The 21,581-nt window shown below is 39.5% G+C and overlaps 2 protein-coding genes across 3 annotated transcripts; one reads left to right on the forward strand and one right to left on the reverse strand.

The window, feature by feature from the left end:
* The first annotated feature begins 643 nt into the window (after positions 1–643).
* Positions 644–5,055, forward strand: LOC137181630 (vasopressin V2 receptor-like). 2 transcript variants are annotated; one of them, XM_067587469.1, is made up of 3 exons: positions 644–776; positions 949–1,844; positions 2,032–5,055. In XM_067587469.1, the coding sequence occupies exons 2-3, from the start codon at positions 1,001–1,003 to the stop codon at positions 2,238–2,240; spliced, it is 1,053 nt and encodes a 350-aa protein (XP_067443570.1). In that variant the 5' UTR covers positions 644–776; positions 949–1,000; the 3' UTR covers positions 2,241–5,055. The 2 variants fall into 2 exon arrangements, with proteins under 2 accessions (XP_067443570.1, XP_067443571.1); XM_067587470.1 differs by lacking the exon at positions 644–776 and having other exon boundaries at positions 910–1,844.
* A 2,043-nt stretch (positions 5,056–7,098) lies between these two features.
* Positions 7,099–20,550, reverse strand: crbn (cereblon). The gene is made up of 11 exons (XM_067587475.1): positions 20,429–20,550; positions 20,068–20,186; positions 19,727–19,929; positions 19,347–19,496; positions 17,627–17,789; positions 16,641–16,703; positions 16,455–16,539; positions 16,194–16,309; positions 14,584–14,648; positions 11,617–11,748; positions 7,099–10,155 (listed from the first exon to the last, which is right to left on the reverse strand). Exons 1-11 carry the CDS (start codon positions 20,499–20,501, stop codon positions 9,972–9,974), a joined length of 1,353 nt encoding a protein of 450 aa, XP_067443576.1. The 5' UTR covers positions 20,502–20,550; the 3' UTR covers positions 7,099–9,971.
* Between the last annotated feature and the right edge of the window lie 1,031 nt (positions 20,551–21,581).

Raw genomic sequence — 21,581 nt, forward strand, 5'->3', positions numbered from 1 at the left:
ACAAAACATAATTCATTTATAATATATGATGAATTGTTAAAATTAAGCTGTGTAGTGAAATATAAAGTGCCTACTAAAACATTAAAATGCAGCTTACACGTTTATGTATTAGTAGCCTTTTTCAAAAATCCAGTAATAAAATGTATATAATAATAAAACTCTGGGGCCATTATCCTATATAATGAGTATTTTTATTTTTGATAGGCTACCGTAAGTACATTTCTCTGATAATATTTCTCTATTTTGAATGCAGTACTTTAACTTAATCGAGTATTTTTACACTCTGGTATTGCTATTTTACTTAAGTAAAGGATCTGTATCCTTGTACCACCACATAGGTTATCAACATACAGTATTTAAAGCACAAAATATCCTTATTATATTATATCAAGCGACCCTGGTTGAACTTCCTCTGGTCCATTTATTAGATGTTCTGGACGTTTCAATCATAACATTAAAATGTAATTTAAAAGTCAATATCAATGACCTGCTAAGTAGATTATTCCATTGTGAGCATAAAGTCAATGAGCACTGGTAAAGGCTTTTTCCGCCTTTAAAGTATAATGAGACTTACATGTCTGGTAGTCACAGTACTGGATGAATGTAAGCTCCACCCAGGTGTCATCTTCACATAAAACACCGGGACACAGCTGCAGAGACCTTCCCGAGCAAAAGACCACCTGCTGCTCCAGAAATTATTCCCCCAACCTGAATCGACCAACCTCATAAACTGAAATTCACATTCATCGCATTTGACACATACCTGTTTCCTGACGGTAGGTCGAGATGTGTGTTATAAAGTGTCTTGGTGACAGTTTTCAAGTGTAGTTTTGCCTTTTGATATGTTGTAGGGTCGAAATAATACAGCAAATTAGGTACAAGAAGTTTTCAGAATATATTTTACTTTTGGAAAATGCAAACTTTAAGTATTCTTTTATTCCTCAACAGCCTGCCGGGTTAAGTTTGCAAGTCTGACAAGTATCACCGGCACCCAGACACAATGCGTCCTCTCAATGACAGTGACTTTACGGATACGGAGGACGTGGCGAGAGACGAGAGTCTGGCCAGGGTGGAGATCGCCTTGCTCAGTGTCATCTTCGTCAGCGCCGCCATCCTTAACACCACCCTGCTGGTCGTCCTGTGGAGACAGCGCAAACAGGTGACCAGGATGCGCGTCTTCGTCTTTCACCTGTGTCTGGCGGACCTGGTGGTCACTTTCTTCCAGGTGTGTCCGCAGCTCATGTGGGACATCACGGACAGATTCGTCGGGCCGGACCTGATGTGCCGCCTGGTGAAGTACCTGCAAGTTCTCGGCATGTTTTCTTCAACTTATATGATCGTGGTGATGACAGTGGACAGATACCAAGCTGTGTGCAACCCGATGGTGAAGTTCCAGCGGACGCGCACGCGACTGAACATACCTGTGTGCGTCGCGTGGGGGGTTTCTCTGCTGGGCAGCCTGCCACAGATTTTCATTTTCTCACAGGTCGAGGTGGCACCCGGTGTGTTTGACTGCTGGGCCAAGTTTATCCAGCCATGGGGACTGAAGACTTACATCACCTGGACCACGCTGGTCATTTTCATTTTACCTGTTATTACAGTTGTTATTTGCCAAGTGCGCATCTGCAGAGCCATCCAGATCAACCTGTACCAAAAAACTCAGCAGCAGTGCAGCGTGGCTCTCCCGCTGCCGTCCAGAGCCAGCGGCGTGGCCGGCATGTCCAAGGCCCGGGTCAAGACGCTGAAGATGACGGTGGTTATAGTGCTGGCTTACATCATCTGCTGGTCCCCCTTCTTCACTGTCCAGCTTTGGTCCGCCTGGGACACAGATGCGCCAAAAGAAAGTAAGTCACCAAATATTTGTGGCTGGTGCTCAGTTTTTGTTAATGAAAATCAAGCCTTGGTGTAGTTTATTTTATTTTATGTAACATCAGAGGTGTCTTTACGCACAAACACCATAATCTATTAATAAGTGGCAAATGACACTTGTTTGCAAACTTCTGACGCGGTGCGCTTCTGCTGTCATTCCAGCTGCGACTTTCACCATCCTGATGTTGCTGGCCAGTCTGAATAGCTGCGCCAATCCCTGTATCTACCTCCTGTTCAGCGGCCAGTTTCCCAAGAGGCTGGTGACGCTCCTGTGCCGGCGGCAGTCCAACGGTAAGGATTCAATGCACGAAGAGGCGACGCTGGTCAGCACATTGTATATGAGCTTCAAAAATGTCTCCGAGTCCAAATGAAGGGGACCCCGTTGAACCTTGAGATGTAAAAGCCTGCAGGAAAAGGCGGCGCGAAGTTTTCGCGCCTTGCTGAACTGCCTCTGAGCTCTGTCTGCATGTGGACGACTATTCCTCTGAGCAGCAGATGTGAAGATATTAAGACTTATAGGCTATCTATATGGGTCCCTGACATTTGAAAATATGGCATGTCCTAGTACCAAAAGCAAACCAGAAATGGGTACCCATGAGTGAGAACTGCGCTCCAGATGCTGGATGTTGATGAACAGGGTGCAGTTTTGATGGCCTGCAGTGCCAATGCTCTTTGGTAAAGCACCAGTAAAGAAAAAGATACAGTAAACTGCTGGTGTGAATCATATCACCACATTGTTTTGACTGGGACAGGTTTGATATGATATGCCTCACATTTAAAAGAAGGTGGGTTTGGACTTGTATGTTACTTGTATTTGTATTGGCCAAACTGGCCAATACACATATACTGTAGCATATAAAATTATACTTAAGTCTTTAGAGTTAAGTTCAGAAACCTGAGGCTACAGGATATATTGCATCTACACAGTAGCTCTATTTTCTGCAGTTTAAGCTGTCAGCAAGCACAAATGTGTTTTCTTGAATAACAGAGAAAAGAAACACTTTGTTCAAAGTATGCAGTGCAGTATGTGCCCGCCTCCCAAAAAACTGTTGTAACAGTGCTGTAAGCTACTTAAAGATAGTGAAATACGTTTGTCACTTCTGTAAATGTTCACTGTGGTCACTGAGTTACTGCAAAATATGTTAAATATTCTTCTTCTGTGACAAAAGAAAGTGTTGTGGAATAAAGTCATGTTCTCACAACTGCTTTGTCTTTTTACATGTGTTAGTAAGGGTATAAATATATCAACCTTGGCTTCAAATGAAGCTCAGTAACACATACTTAGACAAAAAATACTCTGAGCCACAGAGTTGGTCACTAATTCAGTGTCACTGAGTCAGTTCAAGTCTTAGAAGCATTTTGTCAGTTTCCAGAAGGATGTTATCAAATGTAGTTTATGTACAACAAAGTCTTTAAAAATGTTTTATGTGAAAGTAATATTTAAAGGTACTTTTAAATGAGTCACCTGAGATTAATGTGTAGATTATTTCTCACTTTGACATGAAGACGGAGGAGGAGCACATTTTCTATATTGTGAAAGCATTTTTCCATGTAATTCACAGTTTACTGTAATGAAAATCAGCCAGGTTTAAACTTGGTATACAGTATGTCACACATGGTATGTGCATGATCTGCTGAGTGACTCAGGATGAAGGATTTCACACTGAAGGAACGGCACGCAGACCTGTCACAGCCTGAAAAATGTTGAGTTATACATGCAGAAAGTACACATGCGTGGAATGTGACCCATTTACTTTCAACTACACCCACTTACAGAGACAGACACACACACAGTGCAAAGTCTGGATAAAAATGCTTTTAACTGGTTACATTTTTCCAATCAATACCTTGTCCAATGGCCATCATTTTCTTGCAGTCATTATTTTGGACATTTAGGAAACGAGTGCTCCGTTATGCCCCAGACTGGAGGCAGGTCATTAGTGCTCTGCTGCCTGTGTGACAGCAGGAATAAGTGCAATACCGGCAGCCAACAGAGCAGTCAGTATCACAGCTGTGGAAAGGTTTTTGTTAGTCACTGTGGCAGCCACAACAGTCTTAGTTTGATCTGAGAATGTTAATATGACTCAATACAATGAGATTCATGAGAATATCTGAACTTTTATTGATTACACAGAATCCAGCAGTTATGTAAAAGTCTTACTGTGTGCGGTGCTATTGTTCTTGTTGTCGCTATGAGTCACCAGTTTTAAGTGCTGCTTTGGAGCTTTGCAACATCTTTATGATTATTATTAATCATTCTTAACATTGCACATCAGTGGGACCACTGTCCTCTTTTAAATAAAATGTATTTGTTCCAACCTTCAAGAAGAAATATACTTGTTGTAAATAACCTTTGATATCCATTGTGAACTATTCCATTTCTGATGATGTGGGTGGTTTGACAAAAGCATGTTGGATATGAACAAGGCAGGACTGCACAGAGGACGACAGGAAGTCTGAGATTTTGTAACTGTACACATGCAGTATATACATCTATATAATGCATATGTACAGTATATTGTCAAACCAGAACAGAACCAATCAAAAGTTTGTGTCCTGTCCTATACTGGCACTGTATAAATATTCATAATACATGATATAATGTATATATATTTATAATACATGATATAATGTATATACTGTATATATATTTATAATAAATGATATAATGTATATATATTTATAATACATGATATAATGTATATACTGTATATTTCCTGCCACATATCGCTCTGCATCTTTGGGTCATTTGGACGCCTTGATGTGAAGTTCACATCAGTCAGTGTTAGATGGCGAACCTCTCATACATCTCCAGTAATGTCTCCATTCAGCCTCATTCACTCTCTGCTCTGTTCACTTTAATAACTGGAGCTTTTGTGTTTGTTCCACACTGAAAGTTTTCAAATGATTTGGGGGAGTTGAAGTATTTTTTTGTTTTGTTTTGTTTTTTTAAAGACAATTTTACTAAGGAGCCTTAGAATTGAGGAGCGCAGTGATGAATATCTGAACACCTTTTCAGTTATTTTTTCTTCACTGAGTGTAAAAGTGTAATGAAAAGTGAAGACAAGTGTATTACTGTTGAGTTGTGCGTGCTGAACCATTTCATTAAACGTTATTGTTGTTCACCGACACGGTTCACTCTTGTCTTGACCAAACAGGGAGACACTGACCAGGCCATAAACATAAACCTGTTCCCTGCAATATCCTCATCGGACCCCTGCAGCTGCATCACCTTTAAGTCTTTGTGGTGCTATTTAGAAGTACATAATTATTATATATTACACTCCAAAACAATACTTAACATACATGTCAGATTTAACAGATTCTACTTTTTCCTTCATCAAACGAAATGGACTAACAGCCATTTCACACCTAAATGAAAGTGATGTTCCCCTTATGTTTGATGCCACAATTACCTCATTTACCTGCAGAGATTAATAATGTTTCATCTTATCTTAATATAGCCAAGTTTAATTTAATCAGTGCTTATAATTATCATTATTCAACATCACTTACTCCAATTACTTGAGACCCCACTTATAAAAACCATATTGCTGAGTTGTGTTTTGCATGATCAGAAATATGTATGATGACTAATTGTGAAGCAGACAACAACCAGGTCAGTTGCTAATCTAAAAACATCTTTTTCCGCAATTTTAACTAATTTTACCTTTTTCTGTGGCCGCCTCAGATAAACACATATTATACACATGATCGGCTGCTGGACAAAAGTATGATAAAAACAGGTGCAACACTTAAATATTTGTGTGAATTGTTGCACTACACTATTTTTAGACATCTTCAGCTGTGACTGGAACATTACATAAGCCCAAATAATTACATCAAACCAGCTTCAGACATTCTGTACAACATGCTCACTGACTGTAATTGAAAATAATGAACCCTAATGTGCGCTTGCATCACTTAAACACACACACACGCCCCCATATGAATGAATATACTAACAAACATTTTGCATCACACATACATGAGGCTGTTCTAGTCCACAGCAACATATACAGTCACTCAAGGTTCACTTACTCGCTCGTTCTGGAGCTTTCAACAGCAACACAAACAAGTTTGCTCCGTTGTCATGGAATCGTAGATGTTCAAACTTTGCATTATTCTGAGCACATTTAGAACTTCTCTTCTGCGTTGGCTTAAGTTTGACGTCTGATATTGTTGAAAGCAGAACAAGTGTGTAAACCGACCTTGAACAGAGATTGTCTTGTCAACTGCTGTTTTCTAGGCGAAGAATAAAGTGTCAAGTATTACATATACTGTATGTTGTACCCCGCCAAAACTTAGTAAACAGGTGTGGCTTCTTTGGTTGGCACAGAATCGTATCCTACAATGTAAAATGACTCCTTACACCTGAGGAGGTGGAAGACTAAGCGAGATTCAAGAAGTCACATGTGAGTTATGAGAAGTCACGAGTTGTGAACCCTTTCTACCTCTTCAATAGAAATGCTCCTCTCTGATGGAAACTCACGTTCAAGTCATCAATGAGGCATGGTGGTCGGCATGGCTCTTTTCCCACCCACAGAGACTTGTTAGACCCTCAACGTGCAACCATACAAATAATCCTCAGTCCACACGTGTCTGCACAATAAGATTCATAAAATGCAAATGCATTAGTGTCTTTATATGCGGACACATGAAAGCACAAAAACACTATGAAAGCACATGTTGATTTATCTGTAAGACACATCATAAACCCTTTTACCTGCTTGTTAAAGCTAAACTCTATGAGGACTATAGCTTCTTACACATACACACACAAACACAGGAGTGCTGTCTTAACTGTCAAATTTATGACTCTTGATGAAGTCCCTGCCTCGAGTGTCGCAGGTATCGACACCCTAACCCTAACCCCTTAACCCTAACCCTACTCATAACCCTAACCCACTAACCCTAATCCTTACCAGAACCTCAGAAATGACATTTTGCCTCATTAGGACCAGGCTTTGGTCCCCATGAGGACTACTGGTCCTGACAAGGTCAGTGTTTATACCAAGAAGAGGTCCCCAAGAGGTAACAAAAATGCACACCTGCACATGCACATGCACACACGGACGCACACACGCACGCACGCACACACACACACACACAGGAGTGCCGTCTTAATTATCAATGTTATGACTCTTGATGAACTCCCTGCCTCAACTGTCCTGCTGGAACATGTCCAGCATCTGTGGTGACAAGAGTTAAATCAGAAGAGACTCACAGGATAACTGCATGTTTATTTTACTCTGTGGTACACTGAACGGCATGGAAAAACAAACAAAAACCTTTTTTGGAACCAGGTTATTGATTTCTTCAGTGAAGCATCCATATTATTGTCGGGTGTGTGTATAAGTCTGACAGTCTGGTGAACACTGAACCAGTGATATGACAGAATATAATCAAAACATGATTTTATATTTTATGTGTTATTTTTATGGTGAAATCTCTCTTTAATGAAACAAAAATGAGATGATAATATGATATGAAACTGTTGAAGGGTCCAGCAGATAAATAATAAGGAAATGAACGCCATCAAAATCAGAAGCTACTTCTGAGGAAGCTCACATTTTCAGATGTTTAAAAGGGACTACCACAAAAATATGAACATCAATAAAAAGATTTAATTCTAGACAAACTCTGCATGGAAAAAAAAAAATTCAAGCCATTTTCTCACAAGCTATTGTCAACACAACTCAAAACTGAACACCCATGACATGGTGGTGATGTCATATGAGGAATATTAAAGGATAGCTTCACAATTTTTCAAGTCTGTTCTTAAACAGCAGTCAGGTGCCCAAATGAACGCTGAGACATGTTTTTCTTGCTGTAATCATTTCTGCTGTTCATACTGACTATTAAGAGATTCCTTCATAACGTATTTTCAATGTAAGAAATGGGGGACAAAGCTGATATGAGGCTTCAGCCGTCCAAATTAGTCAAATCAAGTCAATATCTTTTAAAGTTACTGTCTCTTTAGAGCCAAATTTTCTCGTTTTGTTACAATCCTTCCACTAGAGCTGAACTGTCCGACAAAATACAAAGAGGTGATTTTTTACTAAAAAGACTGAAACTTTAGAAAATATGCACTTTATTTGACTAACTCAGATCTGATCTTCATATAAACTTGTAAACATATTTTTACACAAAACGAGGACTGTGAATTTTGTCCTCCATCACTTACATTGAAGGCACATTTGGAGGTGATCTTCTAATGGTCAGTATGAACAGGAGGAATGATTACAGCCAGCATAACCTGTTTCAGTGTTCAAATGGGCATCTGAATGTTAAGGCAGACTTGAAAAATTGTGAACCTATCCTTTAAGGTGTCTCCCATCTAAAGGAATAGTTCGACATTTTGGGATGTATTATTTGCAGTAATGTCCTGGTGTCTCACTTTTTTTGTAGCTACCAAACAAACAAGATATAACGTGTTAATTAGAAATATTGAGAGGTGCTGGGAGGTGGATTTAGTTACTTTTGGACTGAGCCACTGAGCAACTGCTGACTGACGATATGTGCATGAGAGTGGTATCAAACTTCTTATCTAACTTCAAGCAAGAAAGCAAACAAGCACATCTCCCAAAATATCAAACTATTTCTTTAACCAAACACCCAAAAACATTTAATTCAAAAGAATATCTTCACATTCTAGAAGATTTCTTGTTTCGTTCAATTACTCTGTTTACTGATGAAAAAAGAAAAATCTGAAAACTCTCTGTGACATGAAGAGCAAAGAGAAATAAGAGCCGGATTCTACACACAGTAGAGCACTAGTTATATTACGCAACAAACGCTATAACTGCCTCTTATTTACAATTACATTTATACAAACGTGAGCCAGCACCTTGCAACAAATTCGCATGAAGTAAAATCCTGAAAACGGTGACACTACAAACCAAAGAGAATCCTGAAAAACTTAAACAATTAAATCTTATCGTCACTCTTACAATCTTTCATTCTCGTCTGGGGTTGACTGATTTATCAAACTAATCAGAAGACACTGAGCTGGAGCATAGGCACACCATTTTAACATGCCACACAACATGAACTAAATGAAGAAGGGGTAAATGCTCCTCTTGCTCTCTGTCTTAATCAGCTTTGACCTTTTTAAAAAAAAAAAAAAAACGGTCTGCCATTAGGCACCTGTGCAATCAGAGATAATGCTAATTTCCTGAAGCACATTATCTGACACGACAATGAGCCTTCGTGGAATACAAAACCCGATTATATCAAGTGTATTACACACTATCATTGTCTCCTCAGTGTGTTGTTTATTACACAAAAACTGGTGTGATAATAAAAAGCACATAACTTCCACACATGAATGAGTATATTAATTTCCCATCTTCTCGCGTACAAAAATACATCCAATTTAATCTCGAGATTCAAAACAACCGCTGTCATCAAAGGTCTACGCATACATGAGTGCACTTTCACGCCAACGTTTTCCTCCACTGACCTACGGCAGCTTAGATAACATCAGAAAACTCTTCTGAGAAACCCACAGAGGATCTGAATGCCAAGTGAATTTATATTGAGTGGTTGGTTATACAACAGATTAAAGTGGCTGAAGCAGCCTGTTATGTCAACTGCATGCAGTCACACTCTCCATCACACAGAGGAAAGGAGCTGAAAGGTAAAAAGCATAATGCGTTAAGCATCGCTTCTGTGTTTCTGTGCTTCTGCAGTGACCCAGAAAACAGCTGGACAGAGGTGCAGATCAGCGAGCTGCATGCTAGGACTATCACGTGTCATGACATCAATCTGTTCAATCTGTTACTGTCCATTTCTTTTTCACTTTCTCACAATGCGCCGAGTCGTCTCATTGCTGCGTCCACAATTTAAGAGCCTTTAAGAACAATCACTACCTGCGACCTGTTGTCATTTGAGTGCCATTTAAAGGCTGAATGACCTTTCCATTAATATGATGGATTTGCTGCCAGGGGTGACAGGCGGGGTGTGATGCATTGATTACTAAAAGTAATCGCAGCCAGAGAGCGGCTGACAATCAAGGCTTGGGGGGAGGGTTGCGTTTTTTTTTTTTTGTTTGTTTTCTTTTGTTTGTTTTTTTAATGAGGGGAAATGATGGTCTGACATCACAGGCAGAAGAGGCGAGAGCCCTCCCTCCCCTCGTCCCCGTTGCCTTGGGGGATGCGGGGGAGCATCGCTGAACGAGTCAGACCCCAGAAACGAGGCGGAGACAAGTCCTTCTTGGTGGCCGTGAACTTCCAACCCATGTGAGACCCGCAGGTTCGGCACTGAGCAATTGTCCAGGCGTACCTGAGAGAAAAAGAAGGGGGGGATGACATTTTCTTAAAGTTGAAGTTTTTAAAGGATTACAACACTTAGAATCTGTCTTTCATCTATCAAATACTCCCTTATAGACTCAGCAGCTTGTTGCTTGCTCCGTAGCAGCTAACTGTGCAGCAGCTGTGGTTTGTTTGGATTCACAGAAGTTACAAAAGACTCCAATAATAGGAAAAAAGCATCAAAACATCTACAAAAAAACATCTCAGTCAGACATGGAAATAGAGTTTTTAGCCATGTTGAGACACTATGAGTGTTTGGAATATAGATCAACAGAGACGTTCATTGTACCACAGGAGAGTTTTGAGACCAGAGTTCACAACTGGAATCAACTGTACATGCTGTGAATTCAAGCTAATTACAGCTGCTGTCCTGCATGAAGAAGACAAAACTTTTCAGAGCTTCTGAGAATTTAAAACTTCAACATAGTAGAGCTGCAACGATTAGTCGATCAACAGAAAATTAATCGCAGGCTACTTTGACAATCGATTAATCGTTTTGAGTCATTTTTCATGAAGAAATACTATAATTATCTCATTCTAGCTTCTTAAAATGGTTTCTTTATATTTCTATGATAGTAACCTGAGTATCTTTGGTTTGTGGTATTAATTTAAGCGTTTTAAATATTAACGTCCAACACATAACTCACAACGTATACTGGCACTAAATGCGTCATTAAGATCCTCTCAAGGAAGAAGAATTTAAATAACCTATTCATACAGGTATATGCTTCATTAAAAATACAATTTGTATTTTATACAAAATATTACAGTCTTTACATTGGTATTTTATAGAAGCAACAAGCCACAGACTTTACCATAATATCACAGCCTGTTTCTTACTGCTCATATGAACACCTAAAAGTCCGTAACTGACACTCTTGTCAATATCAGTGATGCAATTCCTTTGGTGAATTGAAAAATATGCAGATAAATAACTTTACATTTCATAAAGTCCTGAAGGAGTTATTTAAACTAGACAAACTCAGACCAGTGACAGAATAACACTAATAGAAATGCATCATGTAACAGGAAATCAAACTAGGTGCCATTTAACAGAGACTCTAGGAGAGGCTAATGCTGCTCTCCATAGAAACCTGGTGTTGTACAATGAACCTAGACCACTAAGAAGAGAGGAAGACAAGCACCATTGATTTAAAAAACGACACTATTGATTATGACACCACAAATTAAGGCCAAAAGCTTTCGATTTCAGGTAGCGGACAGTGTCACTATGGATTACAGCTAAACCAGATATGGTATTAGAGCGTGTTTCAGACCTCCAGTGCAATCTCACTTAAAAAGATGCATTTATGAAAGTGGTGAAAAGCACAGTGAGAGGTCTGAGTCAATCTATACACTGTATGTGTTTGTATTATTGATAGGTCAGGGAGGAGGGAGTGTGAGCTCAATGCCATCAGTACAACAGTGTTACCCTGGAAACCAGCTGTGCAGTGTGGATGGCCTGCCGACCAGGTTGAGGTTGTTGGCTTTGTAGACAGTCAGGGTTTCATGGACGTAACCATGAGGGTTGACGTACGCAGCCATGGGGCCGTACAGAGACAGGCTGCAGAGAGAGACGGAGCAGGTGGAATATGTTATCAGCAGTGATTATGACTTAAAGGACGTCCTAAACAATAGTCAGGTGCCCAAACAAACATTGACTCATTTTTCTTGCTGTTCTCCTTTATATATATATATATATATATATATATATATATATATATATATATATATATATATATATATATCCTATATTCCTTCTGTTCCTACTGACCATTAAGAGATCCCTTCATAATGCACATTCAATGTAAGAAACGGGGGACAAAGCTAATATGAGGCTTCAGCCGTCGAAATTAGTCAAATAAAGTCAATATCTTTCAATGTTACTGTCTCTTTAGAGCCAAATTCCCTCTTTTTGTTACAATCCTTCCACTGCAGCTGAACAGGAAAACACTGTCCGTCGAGACACAAGAGGGAATTCATCACTAAAAAGACTAAGTGAGGAAGATAAACTTTATTTGAGTAACTCAGACTGCTGAAGCCTCATATTATCTTCAAATAAAGGAGGACTATGGATTTTGTCACTTACATTGTAAAAAATGGAGGCCAAAATCTACAGCCCTCCTTCTATGCAAAAATGATATAAGGGCTCAGCTGTCAAAATTAGTCAAATGAAGGGGACATCTTTCAAAGTTACTGCCGCTTTAGTGCCAAATTTTTGTTACAATCCTTCCACTGCAGCTGAAAAGGAAAACACTGTCTGATGAGACACAAAGAGGGAATCCATCACTAAAAAGACTGAAACTTTGAAAAATATGCACTTTATTTCACTGACTCAGATCTTATCTTCAGATCTTAAACTCATTTTAAACAAAAGGAGGACTGTGGATTTTGTCCCCATCACTTACATTGTTAAGCACATTTGGAGGGGATCTTCTAATGTAAATGTAACTGCTGCAGTCTTTCTGAACCAACCAGTGAGTTCTTATGACAAACTCATGTTGCACAGTCAAGCACTGTTCAAATCCACAAACCTTAGATTCTTATCAACACTACAGTGTTTCCAAAAATACCATGTACAGTATGTCAGGATGGATTATGTGCCTAAAAGGTAACTGTAGAGTCACACAAAACATCACCATGACATGACCACTCTGGGAAGAACATTTCCCTAAGAAGAGGCATCATACAGCTTCTGTGTTGGGACCTGGGACAACGATGGAAATAAGTCCAGGACTTCATCATTCTATCCCTGACTGTCTGGTAGTCAAAATATTTTGTTATGAGTGTTGTCAAACTAAATAACAATGTGGAAATGTTTTTTCAAACTCAAACTATTTCAGGTAAAATTTAAAGGACCAGTGTGTAGGATTTAGTGACATCTAGTGGTGACATTGCAGACTACAACCAACTGAATAACCCTCACCTTCCCAGCATGTAGGAGAACCTACAGTAGTTGCGAAAAATGCGAAAGAAGCTCTCTAGAGCCAGTGTTTGGTTTGTCTGTTCTGGGCTACTGTAGAAACATGGCGATGCAACATGGCGGGCCACGTGTAAGAGGACCCGCTCCCTATGTAGATATAAAGGGCTCATTCTAGGGTAACGAAAACACAACAATACTTATATATATATTTTCAGGTGATTATACACTAATTAAAACATACTTATGAATATTATATTCCATTTCTGCCAAGTCCGTTCGGCTAAATGCCACTAAATTCTACACACTGCACCTTTAAGTCAAATTTTGGGGTTCAACCTGTGAACTTCAAAACATATTTCACACATCAAAACATTCTCTTCATCAATGGCTTGGAAGAACCTGTCAGTGTAGTGATAAAGTGAATATAACACAGAGCTACAAAGCTAAGACTTAAAGATGGAAAATGTTTTACAACATAATTACTTAAATCCACAGGTCTCCACAGAAAATACAACCCAAAAACACAATTTTAAAATACAATCAGCACCAAAAATTTCCATTTAGGTTGGCTTCTCGAGTAACTATTCACTGTACTCTGGTTCTGGTTTAGGCCCCTGACTGAAAATGCATTAGCTACATATGTTGTTCTGTTAGTCAGAGGAAGTGTGTTTTAACAGTTCGCACCTTCTGAGTGTCTAGCTCCAGAAATCATATTAAACACATCATCACTCATTTGCTAAGATTATCTGGATGTCCTAAGACACAAACGTTAATGCACTTTTCACATAAACGTACAGTGAGCGTCTGGACAGTTTCATCATCAGTGTTACAGGTTTTGTGTGTCACTCTCGGACAAACACGCTGACCATCACACGTCACAGGCAGTTAGAAAATTACATTACATAACAGCATCTGCTTGTGGAGGTGCAGAGCAGGGCCACTTATCTTCATGATGTAACCCCAGACTCTATTCTTCCAGACCATCAAACTAGCGTCGACTTTGATGTGTTAATAATTACAGTGATTACAGTCATGGAGTTACTTACAAAAATACAAAAAGCAATTATATATAGAGGCAGATTTGTTCCTGGTTAAGTACCAGTCAGGCTGTTTTTATGGGGTTTTTTTTTACATTATCGCTCTGTTTTTTCCGATAAAACCAAAAAAATCAATCGTGAAATGCTTAAAGCCTGAAATGTGTCTGTCTTTCACTAAAAGTACAAACAACAAGGACAAATTGGCTCCATTAAGTGATATTTTAGATCATTATTAATGAATCATATGAATCCCTGTGAGAGGAATACTGCTGTCACAACTCCCTGCACTGTTCAGACGTTTTCAGCTCATTCTTTACGTTATTTGACAGGTGAAGAAAGTGCAACACCAAGCATAATATTCACAGTGATCGATTCCAATGATTTTCTTAGTTTGTATTCAAACGGTTATATAAAGCACAACTTTGGAGAAAGTCCTCACCTGAAGATCTCATTTTTTGTGGTGATTTCTGTGTCCTGGCACTGCTTACAGCACAGTGACGTGCACTGAGGAGGAGAGATAATGACATTAAAACACGACATACATTATACGTGTCAAAAGTTCACTTTGTAAGGTGTTCTCACTGTTCTCACTAAGTGACAATGTTATAATAATACATCCAATCCTTTATGCCTGCACAAGAGCAACAGGCCGGATGACGGGTGTTTAGGTCGTCTATGTAACCAGTGAGACGCTACATTAAGGAGGATTATTATCTTCAATCATACAGGAGGAAATGCTGTGATAATGGGCTGACACATTTAAGAAGCACTTCACACATCCAGTTACAGCAAAGAGCTTGTGTGTGTGTGTGCGTGTGGGTGTGTGTATTTTCAGCTTAATGCATTACGCCTTTCTAACCCAGGAGTCTTCATAAAACTGCTGTGACATTCAACTGAATGCTTTTTTTTAATAAAGTCCCTTGGCTTTGATCAATTTTCTTGCACTTTCAAAAGCTCATTAGGCCAAACTTTAATACTCTAACTGTTCTAGGTCTCTGCCTGTCTGACCATCAAATTCACATTATGACTATTTATCAGAATTATATTGAGACTAAATATCTGCTGAAAGCATCAGCAGGCACCAAAACATTGTCGAATTATTAAGAAATGTATTCAATATGTGTTGATTTTGTCAATATCGTTCAGTCCTCCGGAACTGTCTTATAACTCAAAGCGATTATTGTTAAATTTTAAAATATGAACTTTGGGGGTATTTTACCCTCCTGACACTGCTTTGTTCTCAAGTTGCATTTGTAGTTTTGTTGTGACGATGATGGTGATGGAAAGCACTATTACATTATTACAATTCATCCTGGGGGAAACATGAATGTCTGTTAAAATTAACACTGAAATCCCTCCAATAATTGTTGAGATATTTCAGTCCAGACCGAAGCGGTGGACCGACCAACCAACACTGCCTTCCTTAAAGCTGCCTCGCTAGCAAAGCTAAGAACAACCCATGAACGCCCTGACACACAGGACTGATGCAAACCAGGAAGACAGAGGCCAGATGGCTTTGTTCTGTTTATATTAAAATATGGATGTTGGTGGTGATGTGAGGAAGGTAAGATAAAGAAAGAAGTACTTCAACACTGTCTACTACCTCTAGTCTCAGGATCTACCCTTTAAGATATAAACATCATGTATCAGGAACAAGCTGAAGAAGAATTTGCAGTAGCTTAAATATCTATGAATAACAATTTTCTGCTGTTTGAACGATCGATGCTTTGTTGGAAAACACCCACAAAACATACAACATATGTTGACAACTGATCTATTACAATTCATTGCTACTTGCTTATACTAAACTTCTTTCAAACAAATTTGGTTGTTAAGGTCAACTTTAGTCTGGGATACTGCAGCAACAAAACATCAATTAGCTCCTGACATGGAAGTTTAAATATACCAAAGAACACAGTACAACACAAGGGAGGAGCAGCTGATCTTATCCCACAAATCAAACCACGAGGGGAAACGATGCTGCGACTACAATGACAGAGGAGACTGAAAGGCTGCCGTGGGCGGGGTGAGCGGTGTCCTTTTACTTACCCGGTCCATGATGTCCAGCTCACAGCGAAGTCTCTGGATGGCACTGCCGATCTTCAGCAGCTGGAGCCGCAGAGCGTCGTCTATGGGCAGACAGGCCGCCACTCTGTAGGAGAAGTCTGACAGAAACCAGACAGAGGTGAAAAGCGGGAGGGATGAAAGGAAGGAAGGAAAGAGAGCGCGAGGAACACAAACAGAGAGACGAAGGTGTGCGTGCGTGTGCGTATCTGCGATCCATCTGTAATAAACGGAGCAGGGGCTTACCTACGGCATTCGTGGGGAGAGAGTCATCCTTCAGATTCTCGTCCCATTCGTGGAGCTGCTTCTTCACTCTGTTCATGAGCGACTCCTGCGAGGTGAAACACAGGAAGCAGAGAAAACATGGTTTACATTCACTTTTATGTGATGTTTATGCACTAAGCAAGCAGTGTCGCAGGCTGAGATGCTTACAGAGTCGTAGAGTGCGTAGACCCAGGGTGGCCATGGCGTCAGGGTGGCACAGTGAAACTTCCTCTGATGAACAACAGGCGGACCATTAGTCAATTAAACCCACAGTTCAGTGGTTACTCTTTCCTAAAACATCCATACAGTTACTCTTCCCTTTCCTTCTCACATCACCATAACTGATAACCAACATGACCAAAAGTATGTGGACATCTGACCATTACACCCATAGGAGAAAATGCGCCTGTGTACAAAGTCACATGTTGAAATACAGTTGGAACAAAAAGTTGGAAAATCACCATTGTCTAAAATACCACTGCACCGTATGTTTGTAGCATTCAGATCTCCCTTAACAGCAACTCAAACCATGAAAAACAGCCCCAGACCAAAAGTATGTAGACCGGTGCAAATACTTTTGGCCATATAGCGTCACAACATGCTAAATATTTTGCATTGGCATATAAATAGTATGTAATTACATTTCTTATTAACAAAGCAAACAAGTCAATAAAAAAAACAAAATCACGTTTTTCAAAGTTTTTTTTTTAAACTATTCAACTATAACAGTAAAACATTTGTAATATGATTGTTGCAGCAACCTCTGCCAGTTTGAATTTTTTAAATCTTTTTTTTTTTTTTGCTATTTTTTTCAAATTACTCTCACAAGTTGATTAAATATAAACCAAAGTCTCACAACTTTTTTAAAGGCCTCATTCACTTTTCTAGAATTCACATGACTGCAGAAACCTTACTTATATATACTTTATGTGTAAGCAGATAATACAGGCAGCTGTTAATTAACACTGTTAAAGTTTCAAGCATTAAAAAACCCTCTGGCCAAGACAACAACATTCAAAAAGGTCTTTACTTGTGAGCATCATAAAAGACAAATGTTTATTGCCTTGTGATGGAATTTAATCTAATTTTAAAGGACACAAGAGCAGAAAGTCATGCTTGCAATTACAGCACATTTACGTGCAAGTATGTCTGACCTGTTGGTAATTATTCCACCAGCACTGGGCCTGTTTGCAGCTCTGAGTCGGGGGTTTGGAGGAGGGGTGCATGTGCAGCCTGGAGAGGGGCGTTAGCTGCACGGCAGACAGCGGATCAGGAAGGATTCTCTCTGGAAGGATCTGTACTTTGGCTTGTCTGATCCTGAGGAGAGAAACAGAGGGAGCTAATGACAAACGCAGAGGAACAAAAGAAACCAGAGCAAGGCAAGCAGATGAGTGAAACCGAGCGGATGAATAACAGATTAAACAAATGGCGTGCCGGCTGAATGTTATCAAGCATATGGCAGGATGTTTGTAAATGTAAGATGGTCATAAAAATGTGCCGCCTGTTCATTTTCTCTGCCAGCTCCTCAACCAGACACTAAGTGAACTTTATGGAGTCCAGACATACAAGCATGCACCAATGAACACCACATGAGACCACATGAGGATGCAAAACCACCTTCAGGCTTGCCCATATAACATGTTACAGCCATCCATTTTCCAAAATGAAATGAGCTCTCATCCTGCAAAATGACAATATTCAATATGGGACCTCGATTTAATCTCTATCAATATGATAAAAAATAATCTGCAAAACTGCTCCTTTAATATGATGCTTCTGGATTTCTGTGGCTTAGTGATCCATAAATAACATTCAACAATTAAAAATGTTGTAGACATGTTACCCAAAGGAGAATTGTACAGAAATATGCAGTATCTATCAATATTCAGTATGTATCACCTCAGAATGAAGCACATCCGCTGATGCCACTGAAGTGAGTGATAGCGTCAATGTTACACTTGCTAGAGTCACTTGCAGTACAACAAGAGGTCAACGGGATTATGACGAGCAATTTGTGTGCGTTATATAATAGCAACTTGCAAATGACGGAAATATGTCTTTATGAAAACTCAATTTTATGGATGTAGAGCATGATTTCCTGTGCAGCGGAGGACATAAGTAATCCTGATCTATAGTATGACCATTACAGTTAAGTGGGCAGCTTTTCTCCATAAATGCTGCTATGGTTTACTGTATCCTTCAACAAGAGGAAGCACCAAGAATGATTAAAAATAAACTAAACCTCTTTGTGAGAGTGTTAGAGTATAAGAGCACAAGACACAATCATTAATCTTATTTTTAAAATGTGCATATTTGCAGGAATGCGAGTTACACTCCACAAAAACACATGGTGGAAACTATGTTCATTTCAGATCACATTTGGAAGATGACTGTAAAAAGTGTAATTCTGCCCTCTAGCTGTGAACTGTGACGGCACCACCTGAGAAACCAGTATCCGATGTGATGTCCTCTTCATTGAATAAATATATATCACATATATAAACCACTGACACTTGAAAGTTAGGTTTCATTTTTACATCAACTTAAAACATCTCAATAAATGTTTGCAACTGCAATCTCAGTTTTAGGGTACAAAGAGTGCTGTTTTTCATTCTAAACAGTGTTAATATAATATTACAGATAATTAACTAAAAAATTACATTCATGTTATTTTCCTTTTTTAAATCAGTCCCTGACTAACCGCTAAGAATACCCACAGGGCTCTGATGTCTGCAGACAGCCTCTGGCTTTAGTTCATTTGAGAACTGCAGCACAATGTGCACGTCTTTATTCGGGACGGCAGCTCTCTTCACATGTGCACAAGCAATAAGTCCTGACCTTTGGTTCATGGTTTATGATTCAATTTCAACTTACCCATCTGCTTGTGTTCTTATCTCATGGACTTTGAATCTCTGCCTCCCTACAGCTTTCACTTTGACAGTTTCAATGCCGTACTCCTGCTCCTCTCGATATGCATAGATTTCAGCTGTCGTCCCAAACTCTGCCTCCGGCTCGCCTGCATCGCTGCAGAAACCAACATCAAATAAAGTCATTAAAATTTCATAATAATGTAAAGGGTTACTCCAGTGATTTAGTATTCTACTTCTGTAAGGTCGGGGAACTGGCATTAAAAAGTTCCCTCCGGTGTCACAGAAGACATTAGTAGTACTCCTCATGATGAGTCGTAAACTGATCTTTGTGTATGAAATCAGTGGAGCGCCCCTTTAAATGATACATCATCAGTAGCCGCGTACCTGTGTGCGAGCACAGCAAAGGTGCGGTCTCTCTGGATGACGCTCCTCATCATGCTGACCTCCTGCGGCCTGAACAGCTGCAGAGGCAGCGTCTGACCCGGCACCAGCATCACGGCCGTGTGTGGCAGCACAGGGATGGTCTGGCAGCTGTCATCGTCGTGGACTGTGCGGCCGTGAAACTCCTCCATGTCTGAGCCCAGGTACTGCCATCACAAGGGTCAGAGTTAACATAACAAAACAGGATCTGAGCAGCTGCAGAGACCTGCAACACAGCTGTCTGACACACGTGTGGCAGTAAATAATGTCAAGAACTACAAGAGGACAGCTGCGGCATCACTCACAGCATGTGACGTGGGGAGACTGGGGTCAAAGGTGATGACGCTGGGCTTCTCTGCCTCCTCACTGTCTCGGTCTTCAGTCTCCATGTCATCTTCCTCTTCCTCCTCCTCCTCCTCATTGTCTGTCATGGCACAGCAAGCACAAAAGGAGTTTAGCTCACAGTGAGCGGCTCCTAAACGAACTACAGCTGCAACATGATCAGTTAAATGGGGGATAAAAGTGAGGGGAAAGCGAAAGCAGAGGCTCACAAGTGGCCTGTTGTGAAGAAATGGTAGCTAGCTGTTAGCTGAATGGAAATATAAACGCTCTTTCTGAGGAAACGCCGAGCGGAGCTGCGACTCTGTCTGTGCGTTGAACTGTTACCTGGTAAGAGCTGTAACTGGTTCCCCATGTTGTCGTTGATGTTGTCTTCACCTCCACCCCTCTCGTCAGCCATATCCTTGTGTTTACAATACTAACTCTTCTTCTACGGCGTCTTCAATGTGCGGCAGCCACGTGACTCCCGAGCGCCCCCTGCCGACCGTCTGCACAAACTCAGTTTAATCATGTAAATATGGAATTAAATAATCAATTTCTTTAAAGTGGAGTATATAAAAAGCATTCATGGTACTTGAGCATCTTAAGCTTCAGCTGTAAATTGGATTTGTGTATAATATTATTATTTATAACAATGATTTATGGACTAAATCAAAACTGTGTATATGTACGATGATAAAAACTGAATATGATACTGAGAATTATGTTCTATATTATTTGTCTAAAAAGCAAAGATCTCTATGTGCTCAGCTGAGATTTGGTATAATTCCACTGGTTGTTGAAACTGGATGTTATGTTAATCTAGAAGAAGAAAAACAGATTTGTCTAAATGATAGAAAATGAGTTTCATTTTGTTTTCTACTGTCCTTTTTATTGGGAACTGTGCAATGCTTTGTTTAGTGAGATAAAAGTAGATGTTGACTTTGTAAATATGGATGATGCACAAAGACTGTTGGCTGTTCACATGTGAAACATATAAATTAGTCAGTTACTTACAGAAAGCCTGGGAGAAGAGGGGCGAAGCCCTTTATCAAGGTAATATGTAGATATGTTAAATTTCTTTTCTGTGAGCAGTTCATTTGGGATTTTTATTTTGTATTGCTTCATTTTTTTGTGTTTCTTTTCTTTTTCCACATACTTCTCTATATGTTTTGTATATGTATTACTGGAAGATGCATGATTTGTAAAATAGTGGTGTCTTGTGATCCCAGACACAGAAATAAAAACTAAAAACCAATACTGCATCATACATTACTATTACTGTGACACCTGTTGGCTTATTAATTGAATATTTTATTCATTCACTTTGTTCAACCACATGGTTAATACATTTTATTTCCCAACAGAAAGATCTAAACTCTATTTGTTGACATAAAAGTAATGAAATGTATATACTGTATAATCAGTCTTAAAAATACAGGAATCAACATATAAAATATCCACCAATGTAAAATACAAGTTTCTTCATAATAATATAATG

This window comes from Thunnus thynnus, chromosome 4 (assembly GCF_963924715.1).
Source record: "Thunnus thynnus chromosome 4, fThuThy2.1, whole genome shotgun sequence".
In the NCBI taxonomy this organism is placed as follows: Eukaryota; Metazoa; Chordata; class Actinopteri; order Scombriformes; family Scombridae; genus Thunnus; species Thunnus thynnus.

What these genes read in the sequence shown, in the direction of transcription:
- LOC137181630 (XM_067587469.1), top strand. Translation starts at nt 1,001, where the DNA reads ATGCGTCCTCTCAATGACAGTGACTTTACGGATACGGAGGACGTGGCG. An exon ending in CACAGATGCGCCAAAAGAAA is followed by an intron (nt 1,845 to 2,031) that starts GTAAGTCACCAA and finishes CTGTCATTCCAG; the next exon opens with CTGCGACTTTCACCATCCTG.
- crbn (XM_067587475.1), bottom strand. Translation starts at nt 20,501, where the DNA reads ATGGCTGACGAGAGGGGTGGAGGTGAAGACAACATCAACGACAACATG. An exon ending in TCTCCCCACGAATGCCGTAG is followed by an intron (nt 16,310 to 16,454) that starts GTAAGCCCCTGC and finishes GGTTTCTGTCAG; the next exon opens with ACTTCTCCTACAGAGTGGCG. An exon ending in ACAAAAAATGAGATCTTCAG is followed by an intron (nt 11,749 to 14,583) that starts GTGAGGACTTTC and finishes CTCTCTCTGCAG; the next exon opens with CCTGTCTCTGTACGGCCCCA.